Source organism: Ambystoma mexicanum, chromosome 4q (genome assembly GCF_040938575.1).
Source record: "Ambystoma mexicanum isolate Mex_15411 chromosome 4q, UKY_AmexF1_1, whole genome shotgun sequence".
Classification (NCBI taxonomy): Eukaryota; Metazoa; Chordata; class Amphibia; order Caudata; family Ambystomatidae; genus Ambystoma; species Ambystoma mexicanum.
The window spans coordinates 307194458-307219133 of NC_090928.1; the positions used below are offsets into that span (position 1 = coordinate 307194458).

A 24676-nucleotide genomic window follows, 5' to 3' on the forward strand; every position below is an offset into this window, starting at 1 on the left:
GCTGCTCGGTACGCAGGCTTCGATCAGTAGATTCAGCCTGCGATCCAAGCAAACTAATTGGTTGCTCCCCCCACCCTGGGTGCTAATCTACTTTCTTCCCCAAACTCTATTGAGACATTTAACAGTACCCACTAGTAGGCACTTCGATGGGGGAATCTTGCAAGGCAACTACCTCTGCTTCCCAGGATATATTGGACCTACTTAGGACTGATGGCATGACCATCAGTAGCTGCAGAGTATCCTGCACCAGTCCTAAACTGGCAGCAGCATTCTAACCACCATCAATCTGACTGTGTTCAAACAGGAGTAGCACCACAACAAGGCCTGCATTGAAAGTGCAGCACAGATGTTTTCAGAAGTTTGGGTCCCAGGCACTTAGACTGAGTTTCCCTTGGCTCCATTTGACAGCCCTACACCAAGATAAAAGTGTTTAGGTCACTTATTACAAATTGACCTAGGCCAGCAGTGACCATAATGTATTACCAGACCCTCTGATACATTTATTTTAGCAAATATGAAATGAGTTTGTGGACACAGGTCAGTACATTTGCAAATGGGCAGGTGTTCACTACACCCAAATGAACTTTCACAATAAGCAGGGATTGACATATGTTACTTGTCTTCCTGAACATAGAGGGACCCAAGAGCACGTGGTCAATCCTTCTATGTATATGGTCTGCAAGGGCCCTAAATGGGGATCAATCAGTAATAAACAAAATCATTGACCCTTATGAAACATTTTTGTATTTGATCAGCAAAAAAAAAAACATTCAATGTTGTAACAATACAGTAATCAAAGTACAATGAATTAAGACAGCTGCACAAAGTCTTCTATTATACACCAATGTTATAAACAACTAATAATAATAAGGAAGTAGGACAAATCCAAAAGGTCATGAACACATATACCTTAATACAGAGGTTTCAATTGCAAATGCACTTTCTAACATCAACAGCTTGCACACCTCATCCTCTCTTCAATTACATGTTCACAAATTCACTTCAACAAGTTCCTAAACACTCTAAATCACCAAACAATGACCACAGTAATACATTTCTGCTGGCATTTGCTTTTTTTGACTAATAGCTAAATCCCTGATGCACATTGCATCAGTTGGGAATCAACGTCCAACCTTATAGGTACTAATAGAAAAAACAAGCTAAAAGCTTGGCCAACTCGAGTTTCGGCTAGGTCGATTGCTTTCCATCGAAGACCTCTGCCTTCATCAGGGCCGTCATACACAATTTCCAACAAGAATTGATTCTGTCAGTTTCTTATGAGGAACTATGCGCTTGCAAAAGCGTAGTTCGCTGTGGTGATCGCTGCGCCACTGCTGCGTCCTGGGGTCCTGTTCCACATGGGACCCTGCAGACTTGAGTCAGAGACAAATCTGTCCCCTCTTTCCTATCGAGCCCCTGACGTTAATGTAAACTGGCATGCTGGCGTTCGAGGCAAATGTCATGCCTGTGGTCCTGATCCTCCAAGTGCAGCGATCCAGATCTTGCTCACTGAATTATCTGCTGGGTCAGACAAATGCCCTCGGTCCACTCCCGTGTCTGGTCACATTTGGGAATGTATCCCTGAATAGAGAGACAGAACAAGAATGAGTACACAGTTTAGATTATTTCCTTAGCCTCCTAGGCATGTATTGTGCATACTGGGATACAAGATTTCAGAGCTCCCAATCCAGAAACACTTAAATGCACTCACTACTTAACCCAAATATGCACAGGACACAAACATGGGGAGGCGTTTCAGTTTTAAGTGTGCTTAGAGCAAAACACAAAGCCACATTATATTTCGTCTAGACCAGGCAGCTGCAACCTGTGGCTCTCCAGATGTTTTGGACTACAATTCCTTAGATCCCTCACTATTGACTATCTTGGGTAGGGCTGATGGGAGTTGTAGTGCAAAACATCAGAAGAGCCAGAAGTTGCAGACCCCTGCTCTAGACTCTGTGATTTTGCAACTATCACTGTCTTCTGAAGAAACCTATAGCTGTTGGTTACATGACTGCTACCCTCATCTGTCTCCTCTCTCATCGCTGGTTATTATGGGGTTTTACACAACAAGAAACATACACACAACACAAGACACATTTAATCGGTTACCTTTGAACAATATACTTCCTAACAGAACCTCCTGTAACCTTGAGGGGCATAGCTTGACAACACCATGCTATGCCTGTACAATTCTGATCTGCCTATGCTTATGAAACAATCTCCCACTGCGATCCATCACTCCATTATACATAATGAGCCACAGTCGACTGACCAGTACCCACGTGACCCCTATTCTGACTTTCAGGCAAGAGGGCCTTGCCCTCATACGTGGCGTGTTATACAATACTGAGCATGCCTATGTCCTGAGCAGAGACTAACGGGTCTACAGACTTTGGGGCTTTCCTATTCTCTATAAACCAATCAACTTTTTGGAATGGTATTTCAGGGGCGATTGAGTGGGAGGCTGAAATTAACATTACTGTTCCATCGCAATTGGGATTTCAACAGCGTCAATGGGGTAAGAACACCATTGGCCAATCCTACATTGCAGTTGATGAAATTAACAAAGCTCTTGTTTTAATAGTACAGGGTCTGCAACCCTCACTGATGAGTACATACGAGATGGAGAAGGTATGACAATACATCTAATTCTTCTTGGTCCTACCCTTGCTTCGCTCCTAGGAACAATACCTAGCGATGCCCTTGAAGAAGGCAGAAGTAGCATCTCGGGCATAGAGTGATTCTTCATGGAAACTATTGAGGGAAACTGTAAGAACAATAGTACTCCCACCAACTGACATTAGCACCATGGTGGGGGGAGCCAGCCAATCAGGTGGCTATGAACGCAGGCTTGAACCGCCGGTGTAAGCCTGCGTTCCATCCCACCGGACGGCCAGCTCCCCGCCGTCATCTTCCCCCCAACCTCCATCCCCTTATTTTTATTTTTTTATTCCCCTCTCCCACTTACCTTATTTCGGCTGCGGCGGCTGCCGCAGTCGCACCTTCCGCTCTGCTCCAGACGGCCGTTATGGAAAGAGAAGAGGGGCACCTTATGGAGCCCCGCCTTTCCTTTCCATGGCGTCCATCTTTAGACAGTATTTTCAGCCATTGTCAGGGAAAGCGCAGGGCACCCCCGTTCAATGACTGAAAATACTTTTTTTTAGCACCGCGGGTGACCGCTTTGGTAGCCTGGGGTGCTAAGGACCTTAAGCCCCCTTTCCAAGTGCTGCAACAGGGGGTAATGGCCCAGAGCCCTCGTTAATGGACCTTGCCTCCCTCAGGCTGTTAACCAGGGCTGCCAGGCCATTACCCCCCGTTCCCAAATCGCTCTGACATTAGAAACTAAGCTAGACAATGTATTTCTAGAAATCAACACAGTTTCCTCACCATATTTGACCTCCCTTTATCATCTATCAATGAACCTGCATTGAATGCCATTCATGATGTGTCTTATTATCGGCCTCATTACAAGTATGGAGGTGCAGTAAATAATTGGCGGTAGCAGAATTACTGCTACTTTTCCCGCACCGCCATAGTACGAGTATGGCCCTGGGGTGGGGGTATCCACCTTTAGCATGATGAAATCAGCAAAATCAGTGGAATTACCGCAGCTGTAATTCCGCCGGCGGTTTTCCGCCAAAAATGCTCCATAAGGTCCAATGGACTCAATAAAAATGGGGATTAACTCTGCCATTAGTAATCCAGCGGTAATTCCACCGGACCAATTGGCGGTAACGGTAATTCCATCAGGTGCTGTTTTCCTGCAGATTTACCACCAAAATACCACCCAACTCGTAATGAGGCTCATATATGTCTTCAATCAACACATAGTTTTCCCTCATCCTCCTCGTGTTAGCCTTCCCACAGCTTGTATTCGTGTATGGCTCATAGAGGGCTGATGTCACTTCCTCCTCCCTTTTTCCTCTCACCTACTGCGGTTCCCGCAAGTCACCTTTCTACACAGCCAATTCATAGCTCTGTCACTTATGCCAGCTGCCCTTGGCAGATGGGCAAAATACGCCGACTCTCAACAAGGTCTAGCACCTTAAGACAACTATGGTGGCATCTGGTGGATATGAAAGCTTAATAGCATAACATATCTATTGATTGCGCCGGTACGCAGCTCATCACTCGACATAAAACACTACACGTGACACATGCAAGATTTCCTAATCTATCTAAATTGATACTTTTGTTATAAAATACGACCATCCTAAAATCCATATGTTTGAGTCTACGTCGGATGATGTACCTAGGTCATGGAGTTCTGCTCCAAATTCCATATTTTATGTTATCGATATATTTGTATAACGCATTTCCGACATTATTATGGATTTGAAGTCGACGTGTGTCCATTCCGAAGACCGTAGTCTGAACATAAATGAAAATAAACAGAGCAATTACATTGCTTGCGACTACAGAATTTATAATTCTTATAATTGTCCTGGGAGGATAGCTCAGTGGGAGCGTGCTCACCTTGGAAGCAAGACGACACGTAGCAACACAGGTTCGATCCCTGGGTCCGCGCGTAGAAACCTCTGGGTATTTGAGCGCGTTATAAATATGCAACTGAGACAACAACAAAAAAAAGAAACATTCTGTAACAGTGGCTTGATGCCCACGGGCTGTGCGAGCGCTTTAAAATTGCAAATAAATAAAACAATTCTATTAGTAGAGGTGACCACCGAACAGCATCTTAGTAGCCGTTCTATGTAGAGTGTTCAGGGGCAGCATGGATTATATGGGTGGTAATGTAGCATGCTTAACTGCTGAAAAAGAGGGCTTACTTGTGGACACAATGACTATGAAGTCAAGAGATCATGGGTCCGATTCATGGAACCTTTAGCAGGTTGCAAAGCGACTTTGCACAGCCAACAAAAACCCTGATTCACAGAGCGGTGCACAATTTATTTTTGCAGTGCAAAGTCACTTTGCACTGCAAAAATACACTTTGGGTGTTTGTTGGCAGTGCAAAGTTACTTGGCACCACTTTTGCACTAGTGTAAAGTCACTTTGCACTGAAAAAATACACTTTGGGTGTTTGTTGGCTTGCACCAGTTGAAGGTCACTTTGCACCGCGCTAAAAGTTCCATGAATCAGCCCCCATGTGTTCAACCCACGGCTGCTCGGGAAATGCACATTATGAGAGACAGTGTGGCCCTTTCCTGGTCGTTACCCCTTTTACAGCATGTGCGACTGTAGAACAGATTAGGATTGTTCCCGGAAAATTCCAGATCCGGTGTGTGATGAATATTCTCTGATTTTCTGTGCTTTCACAGTATAGCGTTGATTACTGCTTGCTGGAGACTCGAGTGCTGCATGTGTCCGTGTGGCACGTGGGCACGCTGAAGCGCAAAGCCTTCCTGGGAGAAGTGACGATTCCGTTCGAGTCCTGGAACTTTGAAGACAGCCCTTCACAGTCATTCAGCTGCTACCAGCTGAAAGCAAGGGTAAGTGCATCTCGCAAGCCACACCTGTGCATTACTCCACGAATCACACACACACAGGAAATCGTACAGAGGATATTACCGATGATTCTATTAACTCAGCCATTAAAAGTACCTGTCATTTAATTTCTGTCCATTCACCCTTCCAAGCATCAAACACACTTCGGCCATGCTGTATTCAGTCATAACCTGCTCACAAAAATGGGGCAAACCACAGTACTCGACATTTATCTGACACCCCTAACCAGTCCTTTGGTCGAACCACTGGTCGAACCACTGGTGGATGTGGGCGGGAGCGGTTCGGAGCAGTGCTTCTCTACTTTTGAAAATTAAGTTTGACTCTTCCTATACTTTTATTTGAAAATAACCCGTTCCTGAATGGTTTCGTTTCAAAATAAAAGTGTGGGAAGAAGTTGAAACTTGCACTTCAGTTCACTGCACCGAACATTCCCTTAAACAGCAGGCCCATTTGTTTAGGGGTGTGTATGGCGTGTGGGAGGGGATGTGGCGATGGGGTTTGTGGGGAGCGAGGGCAAGACAGCAGGGAACTTCGCTCCAATACTTCTTTTCGTACACTTCCACCACTGGGTCTGATATGTGCCAGTTATGCTGACTGTGCCCAGAATCATCTTAAAAAGTGAACAAATCTACTCCTGCACAAGTATCCTTTGGAAGGGGATCGCCGGATGACCCTCAGGCACTGCAAGCTTAACCCGATCAGACTGAAACGCTTTCAGGGCTGTTGCTAGGTCTGGAAAAGATCTGGGGCCACGCTAATGTCAGTACTGTCGGGCCTCAGGGCTAGCTAGCCTTTGGTTGTAGCCTCTGAGCTTCTATCTGGGGCCACAACCAAAAGAACTGGAGTCATAGTCCCCTCAGCCCCCCCCTAGCAACGTCTCGATCAATGGTCAGGGCTCCGTGGGAGGAGACACATGCAGATTCCCTGCATAGCGGTGAGATATGCACGCAGCTTTCTCAAACAACAAAATGTCCTACTTAGGCCATCTGCCATGCATATTACAGTTAATGCCATTTTGTAATAACTTTGTGTTAAACCTAATAAAAAGACTATTCACACAATCTTTGGCAAAGCCAGAACCTTTAGCTTTGATAAAAAGAACTGCTTCGACCGAACAGGCTACCGCCAATGTCCAAGCCAGAGACATTTAAGGTGGCCTGAACGCCAAAGCGGCAGAGCTATGGTGAGGATTGTGGCATCCCTGCCCTGTGCAGGACCCATCGGCCTTCTTGTGTGTGCTATCTGTTGCTGCACATCACACGTATCTATAACAGTTTCCTCATCCCAATCTCTCATTAGAATTGCTGCACACATCCTCGTCCCGGTTCCTCATTTGCATTGCTATTGCCATCCCATCCCAGTTCCTCATTACTGTATGCATCCTTGTTCCATTCCCTCAGTACTAGGCGCTTCCCCATTCCGGCTCATCATTACTGTGTGCATTGTCATCTGAGTTCTGGATTAGAATGTGCATGCTCGATCCTCATTACTGCACGCATATTCGTCTCATTACCGAGTACATTCTGGTCCTGGGCCCTAATTATCATTGTTGGCTGCATACTAATCCTGGGCCTCCATTATCATGATTAACTTCATCCCGGTAGCTCATTGCCATTACTGCATTCATCTTCATTTCTGTCCCTAATTTACATTATGCGCATATCGTCATTCAGGACATTCGTTACCGTGTTCATCTTGACAGACTATCGCCCTCATTGACAATAACACTCCATCCCGATAAATACAGCAGAGAAGCCAGCAGCATTTGCTGAGGCACACCACAATAAACCCTACTCCTTCTACAATCACAGCACCGACAATCGGCAGCGCTCGCCTAGACTCACCCTGACAAACTATCGCCCCATGCACAACAACACTCCTGCAAGACAAGTACACAGGGAAGCATTTGCTGACGCACACCACAACAAACTCAATCGCCCTCGCTGCCCAGACTTTCCCTCCACAGAGACCATGAGCAATTAGACCATGCTGTCCACATTGGACAAGGAAAGAACACTGCAGCCAAACTACATTAAAGCATACAGTATGTATACCTTACATCACATAGGCGGACACAGGCCGCAGGCATGACCTTACACCCATGCACCATAGAATGCAGCTATGGCTATGCCATTCCGCTCTAGCAGCGCACATAGCCATCCACACTGAAACCCCTGAAGTGCCTCAACACCTCTGCCACTAGCATACAGCGACTACCAACGAAAGAAATTCGGTATAGCTGGGCACACATCGAATCTTCAACAATTACACTTCATCCAAAACCACCAACAGCACCCACTCCCATGCCTGACCTCTGGGCTGCTTAGTGGAGCCTTGCCAGCCACCTAAATCCTAAGCCTGCGAAAAATGCACACAAGCATCTCTTAATATAAACTATTAGAACCTTCCACTAGATTGACTGCGGTCACTGAGGGCGTTCCAATCACAAAGCGCATTGAGGCCATACAAATGGGGAAAGAGCGCTATTTAAATAACCAAATACTATACAATAAAATGTGTATCCTGTTCTCAGTTCCTCATTACCACTACTGCCCACATCATTTTCCCAGTAGCTCATTATTGCATGCATCAACAACCCCTGGTCCCTCTTTACTGCACTAGATCTTCATCCCAAATCTCTCATTACCATTACTGCACATATCCTCCTTGTTCAAGCCCCTCATTACCATTATCATCTTTATTATCGTCCCAGTCACCCAGTATCAAGCACAATCCTTTTCCCGGCCTGTGATTACTGCGAGGACCCTTATCCCAGACCCTCATTACATCCTGGCCCTTAATTACGATTAATGTGTTCATCCTTGCACCGTCACATAATATCATGACCATATCCATCCTCATTCTCGCCTGCCATTATTGCATGCATCCTTGTGCCAGTTCCTAATTACTGTTACTGCCTTCATCTTTATCTAGGTCTCTCATTATCATCTGAATCCCTTTCCCAGTCCATCATTACCACATGCATTTTATCTTGATCTGTTATTACCATTAGAGCAAGCACCCTCGTCCTGTTCCCCCACAACATTCTCAACTCCAGGTTCCCCTCAGCCAATGACCCCAGGTTCCCCTCAGCCCGACCGTGTCCCTCACTTACTCCACATAACCTCCGGGGCTCACGTGTGCAGTCAGGGCCGCCTCGCTATCCGCATCCCGCAGTCCCGATTACGGCCATTTCTCCATTGCAAGTTGTGGATTCCATCTCGCGGTCACGTGATGCGGTTCTGCCTCACGTGATCAGGAAGTGAATGATACAAAAGCGGTGACTCGCGCTGGTAACGTCGCTTCACACCTGTTTTCCTGAAACTCTGTTAGGCATCGTTTATCCAGTTTATTGGTCATTTGGAATCTTGGACTCGGCTCTCGCTTCACAGACTTCTTTTGGATTACCCTCTTGGCTACTGCTATTCAAACTCTGGACTGCTACTCTGGTAAACAAATTTGGATTGCTACACGGACTCCATTGGATTCTCCTTTTGCTTTTTGAGACCTCGTTATCCAGAACATCACTCAGCTCTATTTGGAGCTTCACCGGATCCTCGTCAGAACTCCTTAACAGGTGGGCCCTTTACCGCAGCAACCAGTGGGATTCCTCAGCCATATTCTAACTGGGGCTTCTGCCCACGTGAGTCCCGGAACTACCTTTCTCCACCCCAGTTGTTTAGCCGCATTCGATCTGCCAACACCTGGTAAGCCCTTTCTGTATTCCTCACGTATTGAATTACCGTGTTTATCTGGAACTTAACCCAGTTTCCTTTGCAGCTTCCTTGGGGTTTCCAGCGCTCCGTGGTTCTGGACTTCTCCCACCTGTGACCTCAAAGGTTGCACAGAGAACGAATTGAGTATCTTTCTGTGTGGCACTTGGGGACAGAGGTCTCTCATATCTGCACAACGCTCAAGTTACGACACCAGGCCATAATTACCATTATTGGCTGCCTCTTCATCCTAGTCCATTATTAGCATGCTCAAACTCATACCGGTCCCTCACTGCAATTACTACACTCTTCTTCTTCCCAGTCCCTCATTATTGATACTGCACCCATCTTCATTCCATTCTCACATTACGGCATGCATTCCCGTCCTGGTCCTTCATTACTGTGCATGTTCTCATCTGGGTTCTTCATGCAATTACCAAGCACACTCTCGTCCTGATCCCCTATTACAAAGCGCATTCCCGTCCCTCAATATGATTATGGCATATATCCTCAACTTGCTCCTTCATTGACATTACTGCTTGCATACTGTGCACCTTGAAATTACAAATAATGATCTCAGACCAAATAATCGGACAGACTCAAGGAATATGGCAAAGTACTACTTTATTCACATTTAATAAAGCAGGGAGAACTGACGGGCATTGGACTGATGCATGAACACTCACACAGTAGCTTGATTACATAGAGGTCTTATGCCCCAACATACGCCGTCTATGACGTCGTTCTATGTGGCAATTTATAAAACCTATTGAGGGAAGAGATTGGTTGAGCGAACATATCTACATATAGAACATATACAAATTAATACACCATTGGCTGGCCCTTATCTGTGGGACACACTTTGAACTACCTCTAAGTACATATGGTACTGATTATAGCCAACAAAATGGTAGTTACAACAACATTGTAAGTTAGGTTGCCCCTTAGACCTACTAATTGGTTGGCATGCTATCCCAACCTTGGACCTTTGGCTCTTTAGCAGCACGCATGTGAAACAAAACATAGGTGTTTGAATCACGTCAGACTACTCCCCATTTTCCCAATTAGTCCATCATCTCTCATCGGTCGACCATAAGCCAAAGTCTTCCATCTGTAGTTGACCTTGCACTCTGCTCACTGTCCTGGAACATTCAAGGGAGTGTGAGCACACAGCTATCTTCGTCTGAGGCTGTAATGAATGGCCCTTGTCTTTGACTTCTGAATCACATCTGAAGAGACCACAAATGTGTCCATTTCAGCCTCTTATTTACTGTTATTTGATTCAATTATGCCGGCTGCTGTTGCTCCTCGTTGCCTCTAGAGACTTGCTCACTCTACGTTACATAGACTTCATACACTTTTATTTGTCCAATAATTTAGCTGTGGCATATGATTTCTTCTCCTTTATCTAAGAGAAGCATGCCCTTCATTCATAGCTTATCCTGGTTAACCCCTTGTGCCTTGCAATTAATCCTTAAAATAGCATCCTTGATCTTAGGCCAGCATAGTCTTCCTGTTGTTCTGTACACAGAGCTTTCCAGCCTCTCCTGATTCTGCAATCTTGGTTTGTCTCTGAGGTAGCTTGGTTGAATTTGACATGAGCCAGCATCCATTTACCTATAATGGTTGTCCTTGCCATGTTATATATTCCTCTGTAGCAAGCCTCTATATGTTTCCTTTCTACCTTGCGTTACTGCGTATTTTACAGTTATTGACCAGTAAGTTACTTCATCTTCTTTGTATTCACGACTACTTTAGCCTTAGGTACATTTTTCTCTTGGTGCTTCAATTACATTGTCACTCTTAAATATTTTCATATTGTTTCAACATAGGTTTATATATCTTCTTCATGGCTTCACTCTGCCCTAGTCAGATTTCACTTTAACGTTCCATGATGTCCGTAGGTGCGTGCTGACATTGTTCCATGTGGCATCCTTCCACACTTTCAGTGCGAGGATACATTCTGTAGGGCTGTCTGATTGCATAACGTCTCTCATACACTCGATGCGGTATAGGAACAATACAGGGGGTACCATGTGCTGCTCTTCTTCTACTGTTCCAATATGATGGCGGTCAGGGGGCAGGAACTAGTGAGCAAGCATCCACCTGCTCCTCTACACTAGTTTGAGTGGCATGGCCAAAGGTAATTCCCTAGGAAGTGTGGCCAGTGCCCCACAGATCCACTTTGGGGGTTAAGTGACAACTACAAACCCAATGGCTCGTTTGTCAGGGCCTGTGGTATGGCTGAAGGCCATGTCGTAGGCAGTGTGGCCAGTGGCTAACAGAGTTGTTATCAGAGTAAAGTGCCACAGGCTAGACCCAACGTCTACTTTCCGTGGCGATGGCCATATCCCGGGCAAATCAACCATATCATGCACTCTTACTGACATACAGAAATGTGTATTGCAAAAAATTACTTTGTTAAAGGTTTGTTGGTGTTAAGTTAGATAAAGAAAAAATTGTATTTTAATAAGTTAGGTACCGTGCAGCTCATTTTTGAAACACCTTAAATTATGAAAACGTTTAAAATCAAATAAAAAAGTTGTCAAAGGGGCGTTTTGGTTAAGCCTATGCTTTGAAAGTCATGCAAAGATGTGATGTCAGTAAGGTCATTGATGAGGCCATTTGTGATATCATCTGTGGTAACATGTGTGTCGTTATGAGCAGTGCATGGCAGTGGTACGAGTTATAGTTGTGTGGATTTGCGCTGCAACCATAACCATAACTTTCTTTTAACAAGTTGTTCCCCTGAATATACATTACATGGCCTGCGGTAGCGGGCATGTAGTTATGGTTAAGTTGCTAAACCCATAGGAAGAGCACTTTTTGGGCGGCTTATAATTTTGCTCCCCCTGGACAAATCCTCACCGAACTTTGCAAAAAAAGTATATGGCCCACTCTGAATCTCTTTGGTGAGGTTTGGTCAAGGGGGGCAAAGTTATAGGTGGGGGTCCCAAAATTTATTTTTTTCCCATAGACTGAATGGAGAAAAAAGTTTGCTCACACCTACAGCCCAAACCGCTGGACGGATTTCCACCAAATTTGCGGCAGAGCGGCGGCTTGGTCCCAAAAGCATGCTTTGTGCATTTGGTGGAAATCTGTCCAGTAGTTTGTTTTCAAATGACTAAAAAGTAGGTCCCAAAAAATGAGTGATATGTAGGTCTGATTTGCGGACACACTTCCCGGTTCGCGGACATCGGACGTGCCCACTGATTGGATGGTGAAAAGTGTGAAGTGTGTCAGATTTTGGGAAAAGCCCACCCTCTTGGATTCTCAGACAGCGGCCGGTGTCCGCGGACATCACGGTAAAGACATATAAAAAAACACAACATTGCACTTGTCAAACGTATCAAATAATCTCTGGGGAGGTGAGGGGTGATGAGGATGGGATGAGATATGGCTGCAAAAAGTCCATGAACAGTTCGGATGTTTGCGAACGGTCCTGAGAAGTTCAGGGACACTTCAGATGTTTGGGGGCAGTTTTGGATGGCACATAACTTTGGCACCACTCAATGAAACTGCATGAAATGTTGCAATTATATTCTTGATCTGATCCAGAATGAGTTTCCAAAGTGTGGTGAGATTCTGTCAAGAGGGGTAAAATTAGAGGCGGGGTCCCAGAATAATGTAAAGGCTTATAAATGAGGTGCCATTGGACGAATCAACACTTAATTTGGCAAACTGATAATAGATCTAGATATAAATGTTTTTGCGAAGTTTGGTGGGATTCTGTCAAGAGGGGGCAAAATATGGGAGGTCTCAAAATATTGTAAAGGCTTATTAATGTGGTGCCATTTGACAAATCTACCCAAAGGTTTGCAAAAAGATTATAGATCTAGATATAAATGTTTTAGTAAAGTCTGAATGGATTTTGTCAAGTGGGGGCTAGGTTATGTGACGATTGTATGTACATACATTTGACACTTTTGAAAAAATAAAACATGGGTGGATTTCCAGCAAACTTGTCTAAGGAGCATTGGCAAGGACCCGAAAGTATGGTTTTGCAAATATGCCCGTGTTTTATTTTTTGAAAAGTGTCATAATGTAGGTAAAAAAATAGTGATATATCTTTGGTAACTGAGGTGTAGCTTGTCATGATCCGGACAATCTGGCTACTGGCCATGACCACGAGGGACAACACTTGGGGTTAAAGTGGCCATGTCCACCTGGAACTGACTTTGTGGTAAAGTTATTCGAAATTGGGATAGATTTGAAAAGGGAAGAAAAATGTGCTTGTGGTAATAAGATCATAGCATTCTCTTTTCGCCTTTTACAGGCTTCCATGGAAAGTGAAGAGGGGCCCTGTATGGAACCCTGCCTTCCCTTTCCATGGTGGCCATCTTGGAAAAGGATTTTCCTTCCTACACCGGGACGCTGCAGGCGTCCCGTTGTAGAAAGGGAAATCCTTTTTTAGCACCCTAGGTTCCCGCTTTGGGAACCTAGGGTCCTAATGGCCTTCATCCCCCATTACAGGGGCCGGAATCGGGGGATAATGGTCCAGAGACCTCTTTATCCACCCTCGCTTCGCTTGGGCTGATAACTTGGGCTGCCGGGTCGGTATCCACCATTCCAGTCCGTGGAACGGAGGATGAACGCCACAATATTTCCATTAGCATAACACAAAATGTAAATGGAAATCTTGGAAAATCTTATTGAGTCTATGTACTTTACTGAGAAATATAAAGTAGATGGAGTCTATAAGGTATCTTTTTAGTTCTTTTTTTTTTTTAACTGTGAAAGGTGGTTCCTAAAGGAAATTTTTTTTGTTGTTTTTGGATGTATTTTTATTTATTTTTTGACAGGAGAGCTAAGTGGGGAGGAAATGAGGGAGGAAATGAGGGAAGAGGCACCAAACACTAATATGGAGCGGTAGGTGGACAGGGGAAAATGTTGCGTGTGTGTTATTTCTAAGGTAGGGGGCAGTGTTTCTCATGCTCCTTGATTACAGCAGTGGTGGTGGCTCTTGGGGAGGAGGGATGGCATTAGCTGATGCCATTTTAAGATAAATAGCAATTTTGCTAAAAGTATATACTGTGTACTAGGTTGTTAATGGATAATGAATAGGAATAGGTGTTGGAGCTGTGCAAGGGAAATTTTGAAGATGAAAGTTCCTAGATCAGTAGAAAATGCAGTTCCGAACTGTCTGCGAAGCACAATCTTATCGTGAAGTGCGGACCGGTTCTCGGACACGTCATCATGCCGTGTGCCAGTGTATGGTCATGTGGCACTGTCCGGAAGGTCCGCATTGAAGTCAGATGTTCGTAGACGTCTACGGATGCAATACTAGTTGAACAAGTTGCAAAAAGTATATATAAGTGTTAAAAATGATTCTAGAAGGTGGGAAATGGCAGGGTTTCAAGGTGACACTTTGTAAATTGGACACAAATATTGCTATATTGGGTAAATATTATATTAGTAAGTTGTAGGAAAATAGCACACACTGGTAAAAACCCATCAAATTCACTGAAAAAACTTTATTAAAGGGACTTTATGGTTAAGTTGCACTAATGAAAACCTATAAAATTCAATTAAAAACCTTTGTTAAGGGGACGTTATGGTTAAGTTGCACTAATAAAAACCTTTGAAATTTACTCAAAAAACCTTGTTAAACGGACGTTATGGTTAAGATGGAATAATAAAAACCTATGAAATTCAATGAAAAAACTTTGTTATGGGGACGTTATGGTTAAGTTGCACTAATAAAAACCTATCAAATGTAATGAAAAACCTTTGTTAAGGGGACGTTATGGTTAAGTTGCACTTATAAAAACCTATGAAATTCAATGAAAAAACTTTGTTAAAGGGATGTTATGGTTACAAGTAAAACCGAAAATCCCCTGAAATTCACCAGTTATGATAAGCTGTTAGTCTTAGCAGTGCACGGTGGTGGCGCGAGTTATGGTTGCTTAGCTTACCATAACTGGGGAATTTCAGGGGTTTTTCGGTTTTACTTGGAACCATAATGGCACGTTTGTATTATGGCACGTTTGTAAAGTTTGTTTAGTGAATTTCACAGGTTTTCAGTAGCGCAACTTAACCATAACGTCCCCTTAACAAAGTTTTTTTTAGTGAATTGTACAGGTTTTTAGTAGGTCAGTGTAAGTATAAGGTCTTGTTAAGAAATAAATTGTGTACTGCATGTCACAGATTTTCACGAGAGCAACGTAACCATAACGTCCCTTTAGCAAGGGTCGTTTGCTAAACAGTATACACCTTGCGAAAAATGCCACATGAAGGTATGCTGGCATACTAAACCGTGACATTTCCCAGAATCAGAACACACTTAACTGTACGATCTATGCCTCGTGGGCAGTGTGGAAATACATTTTATAATCATGTAGCAATGTCCACCTCCAACATTTGCCGTACACAACGCCAACATGTATTGGGATGCAGCGATTAGCAATGCACTACACATTATATATCGGTAGCAAAAGTTGTAGTTATCTGAAAAACACATCAGCTAAAGGCATCCTTCCTCCCTAAGAAAGAGCAGCAGTGGTGTAATGTAAAAGCATATGAAACAGTGGCGCTACCTTGCACATAACAAACAGATAAATTTGTCGCCGTACATCTACCGGCCCATATTACCGTTTGTTGCCTTTTTGCTCATTGCCGTTCGTAAATTGCTTTATTGCCTGCCGTGCCAAAAAAGAAAGGCGCCCGTAAACAAAGGAAATAATGCGTTAATAACGGCCTTTCACAGTGTAAGGAAAAAAAAATGACATAAACTCCAAGTAGTGCATATTTCTCAGTAAAATACATAGGCTAAATAATCTTTGCCAGTAATAGTCTAAATTAGGAAAGCAGTAATGTGTGCTACTGAAAAGTACGCCTACTTCTTGTAATCCGGGGCGGCTTTGGCAGTTTGGATTACAAAACAAAATGCTCTTTCAAGATGGCTGCCATAGAAAGGGAATGCGGTTATTGCATACATACGCCCTCTTCCCTTTCCATCGTAGGCTGCTCAAAGCACAAGTACGTGACGTGACGCAACACTTGTAAATAAACATACAGCGACGTACAACCTAATAACTTACATTTGGAAATAATAGAGTGGAAAGTAAAAGAAAATGTTAACATTATAGACTCCATCGGAGTAAGCCCATTTTCAATACGATCATAACAATGCTTGTAAGGGCGGCATAGGAAATGGTGAAGAAGAGGAGCACGTTGTTTTTTTGCCATACAACATTTTTTAACTCTTCGTTGAAGCAGTCGCTTTGTTTCCACAGTTATTTCCGAGAAGTCGTCATGACCTGGAGCCTACAGCACCATAAATGAAGTGACGTTGCTCCGAATAGCGAGTTCAGCGTACGGACATATCGGGCTTACAGTCTCATTCCACATAATTATTATGGACAGGCAACCGCTCACCAGCAGTTGCATTTGCCATCCGAAGAAGCCCTCACTCGGAATTTGAAACCCATGGCAGACACAGTATGGCATGATATACCTAGGCGGGAAAAGTTACAGAAAGTATGTGTCAATAACCAACCTCTACCAAAAAATTTCAACTAGACACCGAAAAGGTGCAAAGTACAACCAAATGTACGTGTTCAAACATGACATGTTAGTAAAATGTTAATAATTTCCATGAGAACCTATAGTAGCAGGCTACAAATGGCGACATTTTGCATGCGCCATAAGTAGGGTCGCCAACTCTTTGATAGTCTGTCACGGGACACTTGCCCAGAAGGCGGTCATGACGTCACGTCATTCACTTGGGCCACCCCTTTGTAAATGTAATTTTTTTTCAGTGGCTCTTAATTCCTGGCTTAATTGAAATGCAAATGGTTTGTCCTTGGGAGGGGATGGTCACGTTTTTTAACTGCAAACATGCCCATCACGACCCCAGGAACAAAGCATTAGCATTTCAATGAAGACAGGTGTCAGAGCATTACAGTTCCAACTGTAGGCTGAAAAGGAGCCAGGGCTGCAGAACCGACGGACAAAAAAAGCAGCAGGCGGCAGCGCCGTGCTGTGTACATGACCCCTTCAATTTGCAGAGTGGCTGTGCTTGAGGCAGGTTCTTCTGACACAACTCGGGACAACCTGCGTCCCACACAGCCACTCTACAAACCGCAGGAAGGAGCATCTAATTGCGGGACAATCCCCCGAAATCCAGGACAGTTGGCCACCCTAACCGTAAGAGTAAAAAAAAATATCAACTACACAGGAAGAGGATAAATCGTTTATGAAATTAATTATAAAGGACAATTAAAAAAAAATTACGTTTCCTCATTTCAAAGAATACCAAAAAAAAGTGCAAAGTTACACACAAAGCTATGCGGACAAAGTCACCATTTCAAATAAAAAATATTAATGCTAAAAAAGGATGAGTGCACTCATAAGCTACACATGTACAACCTGGTCACTCTGCAACGTTACTGGAAAAATGTAACAGTGCATAAAGATAATAGGGCAATTATATTAGCACAATGAGATGTGCGGTAATGGTACAATAAAGCGCGGGTGGCTGTAGAGTGGCCAAAAAGTAAACTTACATAATATTTACTGCCTCCATTCTGTTTGTGCAAGTCACACACCAATGTATTTGCATCGAAGAATCTTCGTATAATGATATTGCAAGTCCCTTGCAAACTTTTTAAAACATAACCTTATCAATTGCTATTTTTTTCGACCCTTTCATTCCGTGAATTGCTACTAACTTTCCCTTTCGGTCAAGGTCAAAAAACAATTGGCCCTTATAGATTCACTCGGATGCGTGGGCGTATTGAGCGGCCATCCGAAAAAGCAACTCATGTGGCCTTCACTGAGAAACCAAATACATTCTTTCTTTGAAGCAACGTATTGCAATCCAATTATGAGAACTGCTACTCCCATACTCCTCCAGAAGCGCTGTTTCCAGCAAACACTGTAGATGGTGTCCTTAGTTTTGTAAACTTACGATGCCAGTCTGACTGCAATTTAATTTAAAAAACATTGTAACTCACACGCCGTAGTTAATTTTGGTACAGTGAGCAGAAACTTCCATTTAAACGTATCACTTTGGTGACAAGAAAAGTCCACTTTTTCAGTTTGTACTTGCACATTCCATTCTGCCCTCCTCAAAGGTCACCTTCTGAAATACTATTACATGAGTGTGACAAGTCCAATGCTGTCTTCTTTTGGATGAGTTTCTGGCGATATGCGCATATAGTAAAACATGAATAAAAGATAGGAGAGCCATAAAAGAAAGCTGACGTATTTCATGCTGTTCTACAACCAATCAGGGAAAGAGCCACATGTTTGCGGGCACAAACTTTTTCCCCCATTCAATCTAAGGGGAAAAGAGATGTTTTGAGAACCCCTGCCCCTTATAACTTTCACCCCCCTCCCCCAAACATCACCAAACTTTCCAAAGAAAGTCAGAGTGTTAGATTTATTTATTTGCAAACTTTGGTAACAAACCGTCCAAAGGTACCACAGGTATAAGGCTGCCAACAAGTGTTGTTCCTATGGAAACAGCAACTGCACCATAACAACACAGCCACTAACGTGCCTGTCTAATATGCTGCAGTGCTTGTGGGCTGAACCTAGACATTTGCATATGTGCGCACAAACATTTGAATGTATACGTATATATTGCCTTATAACTGCACTGCTGATAAGGTCGTTTCTGGGTGCATGGCCTTCGGCCGTGCATCCAACACTGTACACCCTCCCCAAAACCATGTAACATGCTAACCTATAGTACGGGTGTATGCGTTGCTATAATATGCTGTGGTGGTTCTGGACAGGGCCTAGGGTTTTAGAAGTATTGTATATGGGCTACATCCTGCAGCCATGCAGCCAAAACTCTACATCCTGCCCACAACCACCTCAGTGATGTGCAGTGGTAGGGGTGTATTGATAGGAGTGGTATGCTTCACTTGATCTCGCCAGAGACTGCATGCATAGCTATATGCCCATAGATATTACAATGTGTTGGTGTGCACTGGCTTACACCTGCAGCCCTTATAACTTTGTTTTTGGGTGCATGGCTTTCGGCCAAGCACCCAACACAGCACACACTCCCCACAACCATGTAATCCATAATCAATAATACAGGTGTATCTATGGTTGTGACATGCTGCGGTGGTTGTGTACAGGGCGCAGAGTTTTGGAAGTATGGCCTTCGGCCTACGGCCTACGGCCATGCATCCAAAACTCTAGGCCCTGCCCACCACCACCGCAGCATGTCACTACCATGGTGGCGTACTAATCAATAAGAGACCCATATGAAAATGTAATGTAATAACGACATGTACTTAATTTCAATGACCACTAACACCACGCGTGTACTTCGATCATTTACAAGGTGCCTGCACACAGCACGTACTGAAATACTACCCTTATTACACCCCTCATTTTCTGGACATACAAATATCCTGAACAAGGCAGCAATTGAGAATACATCATTAACAGTTGCCGCCCAAACAAGCACAGTATTTCGTCCATCTCTTACTCTCTGCACTTCCCCAATCACTATAGGAGATTAAAATAATTTCCCAAACACCATTTTGCATGGCGAACACATCATTAACACCTACCGCCCAAACAAGTACAGTATTTAACCCTTCTCTTACTCTGTAATCCTGCCCACGCACTGTAGCAGAGCAAAACACTTTCCGAAATGGCATTTCGCCTCTGGTAGCGACCGCGCTGTCTTCGGATCCAAGATGTCGGGAGCATTCACACATTCTGACGCACATCACGGCCCGCTGTAGCCAATCGGCGAAGACGTTGCGTTTCCGCGGTCATGACGCTACCCCCCTGGCCAATCGGTATCTTGTCTGCGGAGCGAACAGTGAAGTGTAACCACGGAGCAGACATAGATATCACTAATTTTTTTAGACATGTTCTTTGGTCGTTTTAAAGGATACTTCTGGACAGATTGGCACCAAATTTACAAAAGCACGCTTTCGGGACCAAGCTCCTGCCACAAATTTGGTAACAATCCGTCCAACGGTTTCACCTGTAGGTGTGCGCAAAGATTTTCCCCCATTCAGTCTATGGGAAAAAAAGATGTTTTGGGACCCCCCCTATAACTTTTGCCCCCCTGGACCAAACATCACCAAACTTTGCAAAAGAATTCAGAGTGACCCGTATACTTTTTTTTGCAAAGTTTGGTGAGTAATCGTCCAGGGGGAGAGGAGTTATAGGCCGCCCAAAAAGTGCTCTTCCTATGGAAACAGCAACTTAACCATAACTACACGCCCACTACCGTGGCCGTGTAATATATATATATATATATATATAAGAGAGGGTTAAGATGATATGATTTTTTGTGACAAACCACTTGAAATTCATCGTGTGTGGGAAGTGACGGCCATTATACCTCGGTACGCCCCACCCCCACGTTGTGAATCCCTACTGTGATATCATTAACGTGCTCATGTGCATTGCATTGGGGAGACAGCGAGTTAAGCTGGTCAACACTTACCTCACCCACTTAATTGAAAGGGTTTTGTTGTGATAAATATTGACCATATTCTACTTTTATTAAACTACAGATGAGGAAACACTGGCGAAAGATTCCAAAAATAACCAACTCATTGTACCTCAGCTATATTTGCCTTATTGGGACTGTGAGAGACGGCAATTACTAGGCTCCTATAAAGTTTAGCAATGTTGCGTTTTGAATTTCTTGCATCACCCCTAAATATTAAAAAAGAAAACAAAGTCCACTGGGCCCATTTGGTTCGGGGTCAGTTTCCAGCCCACCATATAGTCAATGCCTAGCACTAGGATTTTGGAGAGGCCAGTAGAGTACTGGGGCACATGGAGGTTTTTTCTGAGGTCTGTCAGGGCACAAAAAAGGGGCATTCTGATGTTTAAGAAAATCTCCAGTGGAATTGCTTCAGAGGAGAGAAAGCATCATTGAGGATGCTATCAGCCCTCTCTCTCTTCATTAAGCCACTTTACCACGTAGTGCACTCGATCGGACAAAGGCGCTCAAAAATGAGGCCTCCTCCATGGGGTAGTTTAGCTCATCACTAAAAGACATTTAGAACAAAGCGGCCATAAGTCGGTGTCTAGTCATTGCATCTAATGCCATTCCATCTAATGCCATTCCCTCAAATGTTTTCCATCTAAAAAATGTGCATCGAATACATGTTTTTGGGGGGTAAAGGGTTAATTTTTGTTCAGGAGGATTTTAAAGGGTAAAAAACAGGGGTTTGCGGGTGTCTCGCCCGCCCTCCCCCAAAAAAAGAAAAAAATGCATTAGATGCACATTTTTTAGATGGAAAGAATTAGATGCAAATGCATTTAGATGCAAGGAATTCAATGCAATGACCATAAAGCCCTTAAGTCCGGTGTCTGCGATGTGCAGCGCCCCCTAGTCATTATTATTTTCAAGGCTCAGGTTGGAAATCTGCAAGGAGTCCCCGAGGACCTTCTTCTTCAGGTATGCATGACATTTTGCACATCTGTTGCCAGCAAGTGATTTTCCCGTCACCGGTGCCCCCATGCCTTGGTTTGACTATTCGAAGACTGGACGTGACAACATTTGGATGCGTTTAGTATCCCTAAAACAAAGGTTCTTGTTATTGCACCCGAAAGTATTATGATCAGTCATTCTTTTGTCCCCACTGCCAGTCTTCAACGATTTAAACGTAGAGCTTCCAGGAAACCCTGAGCACACTCAGCCTGATTCAGAAAGATTTGTGATCTCCTGTGAATGCAATTTGCACAGGCAAGCGATCAGAAACCTCACATTTAGTGACTGGTGGGTATCCAGCATAACCGTCAAATGTGCTGGAGGGTGGCATGTGATGCCAGCACAGTAGCTCTGCTCTGCAGAACTCTGTGGTTGTTTTCCCCTGCTCCTTGTCTCCCCTGTCAAAGGACAGGCAGCAGGCACTGCTCCAAGGGGTCTGCACAGATCCTGGGTAACATTTCAATGCACCAGATGGCAACATTTATGTAAAGCATGAGCGTTGTTATCATGTGTATATACTTCCGCCTCTGACGTCATTGTTACAGCAGCTCTAATTTCTCTGCGCTTGGCTTATTGATAGGCTATTTACTGTGTCCCCGGAAGGTAGCAGATTCACAGGACTGTGCATGGCGGAAGATAGCAGCCACTAAGTTTTGCATTTGCATGTACATATTTGTAGATTATTGGAAAATGCAAAAACTGAGCTTTGGAGTTCCATTTGAAACTGCGTATTGTCTGCTGGACACCTTAAGGACCTGAGAATTGAGGGGGTGCTGGTTCTCCGCCAACCATATTGCACCAACCATCACTGAACTTACATTTGCACTGATGGCCTCCTTGAGAACCTTCATTGCAAATGCACAACTTGCCTGACCCCTGAGACCCACCTGTTGTGGGTGTCACAGCAGGTTGACGCATGGGCGCCTCTCAAGGGAGAATCCATGTGGGAGGAAAGGGAGGAGCGAATGAAAGGGAAGTTGATTAATAATAAAGGGTTACCGGAACCAGTCATGTCTCCCGCATCGGAGACGTGTCCAACCAAGAAGGCACCCGCTGCTGTCTGCAGCATCCGCCCCACTATGGGTTGTAACGTTCTGATTCCCGCATTTCCAATTCACATCCTGCCATCCTGCCGCATCCTGCAGCCGGATTGTCCGGCATCCATGTACTCGCAGTGTGCCAGATAATCTCCGGAGAGCGTGAGGCGCTCTGAACGTCTTGCTGCCCGCAGACAGCTTCCTACCGTAGGAGTCGGTGTATGACGGCCCTGCATCTGTAGCGGCAGTGCCATTTCTAAGCCTGCTGGCATCCGGCGAGTTCCTGCCAGTGGAGTCAGCGTTCAACACCACATTACCTGAATACCATCCCAACCGCCCATACCCAGCCTAGACGGTATCACCGGGTATGAGGTCCCTCTGTCCTGCACCGTGCGGCCCAAGGGCCCGGGACATTGAGAAAAATAAAACATAAATATAAAATGCCTTTGTGATCATTAGCCTGCTCTGCCCCCACCTGAGAGTATTATGAGACTGTGAGGAGTGGGTGCTGATATGGCTCACGCAGACCTCTGAAGCTGCACATGCTGAAGCTCCACGTGCGATAGACGGTGAGTAGAAGGGCTACCCTGTGCAACAACAGAGACTGCAGCCTGCCAACACGTGAGTGGCTGTAACCAGTTCAAAGAGTAGCCCTGGAGGATCAATGGCGCTGACACAGGCAAGTGCAATGGTGTCCTTCCTGAGGAAGCCAAGCTTGTTTGCACTGCAGCCCCAACAGGACATGGGTCCATGATGGATTGAGTGGGTCGAGGAGTTTGACGACTTCATTAGAGCAGCTGGAGAGGAGAAGTCACCAGTCATCAAAGACGTCTTTACAAATCTGGCAGGGAAAGAAATGAAGGGAATAATTAAGATGATCCCGGGGGAGGAGAGAGCCTCTTATGAAGATTTTGTGGCAGCACTGAACAAGAAGTTAGTGATAAAGCCAAATAGAGATTATGAGAGGTATGTTTTCCATTAGTGCTCACAATCACCCCACGAAACCCTGGATGAGTTCATCACCGACTCAGGCAGAAGCTGGTGCACTGCCAATTTTCACAGTTCTCGGATGATGGAGCCATTCGGCTGCGTGTCATTGAAGGCTGCGTATCACTGGTGTTCTGGAAACAGCTATTGAAGAAGCCGCTGGTGATTGATGAGGTGATTGAGCTAGTGAGAGTCCATGAGTAAGTGGAGATACAAGCAAATTCCATGGAGATGCCCAAGAAAAAAGGGGAGAAAGGTGAGTCTGTAGCAGCCCTCTCAGTGACCATGGATGCGATCAGAGAACCCGCACATAGCCCTACCACAAGAGTCCCGCCAAGTGACCGATAGCAACAGCTGAGCCCAGCACCCCTCACCCAGAGGACATGCTTCTGGTGAGATCAGGCATTCCCACACTCAGGGATGTGTCCAGCAACCAGCCAAAGGTGCTCTAAGTGTGGAATGGAAGGCCGTTTTCACACTGTGTACAGAGAAAGGAGGCTGTTTCCGACCGTGAGACAACTGATGCCCACAGGCTGGAGAACTGCAGCTACACAGGCCCTGTAGGTGCCATGGGGGCCACCACCGGTTTACCCACAAATGCCGAGGAAGATGGTAAGGGCCATGGACCAGGGTCTAGACTATGGGGAGAAGCAATTTGATGAACAAACACTCCAGGCGGCATACTACCCTGATCAATACGAATACCCAGTAGACGTGTAGCATGAATACGAGGATTTCGCACATGACCTTTACCCAGAACACACTGATGAATTTGTCAACCTCATGCATGGTGAACAGGAACGGGTGGAAGCCCTGAAAGTGATGGTCAAGGTAGGAGAGGCGACGCTCTCAACATCATGGGAGAGCAGGAGTTTCTGCAGAAGGGGACAGAAGCAACCTAACCCAGTCGAAGGTGTGCATTTTCCAGTGGTGGGCCAATAAACCACTACCATCCATTGGGCAATTCCACTGGACATTGTTACACAAAGGGTAGACGACCAGCATGTTTGTCCTCAGAAGCCCAGTCAGTTGGAAGTGTCTAC

At 44.7% G+C, this 24676-nt stretch overlaps 1 protein-coding gene across 3 annotated transcripts in view; it reads left to right on the forward strand.

Annotated features, from left to right (window-relative positions):
• The window catches only part of SYTL3 (synaptotagmin like 3), a 778488-nt gene that overhangs the window by 602230 nt on the left and 151582 nt on the right, over positions 1–24676 (forward strand). For all 3 annotated transcript variants that reach the window (XM_069607884.1, XM_069607886.1, XM_069607885.1), the window contains exon 12: positions 5283–5453. In XM_069607884.1, coding sequence (XP_069463985.1) covers positions 5283–5453 — 171 coding nt within the window. The remainder of the gene's footprint in view (positions 1–5282; positions 5454–24676) is intronic.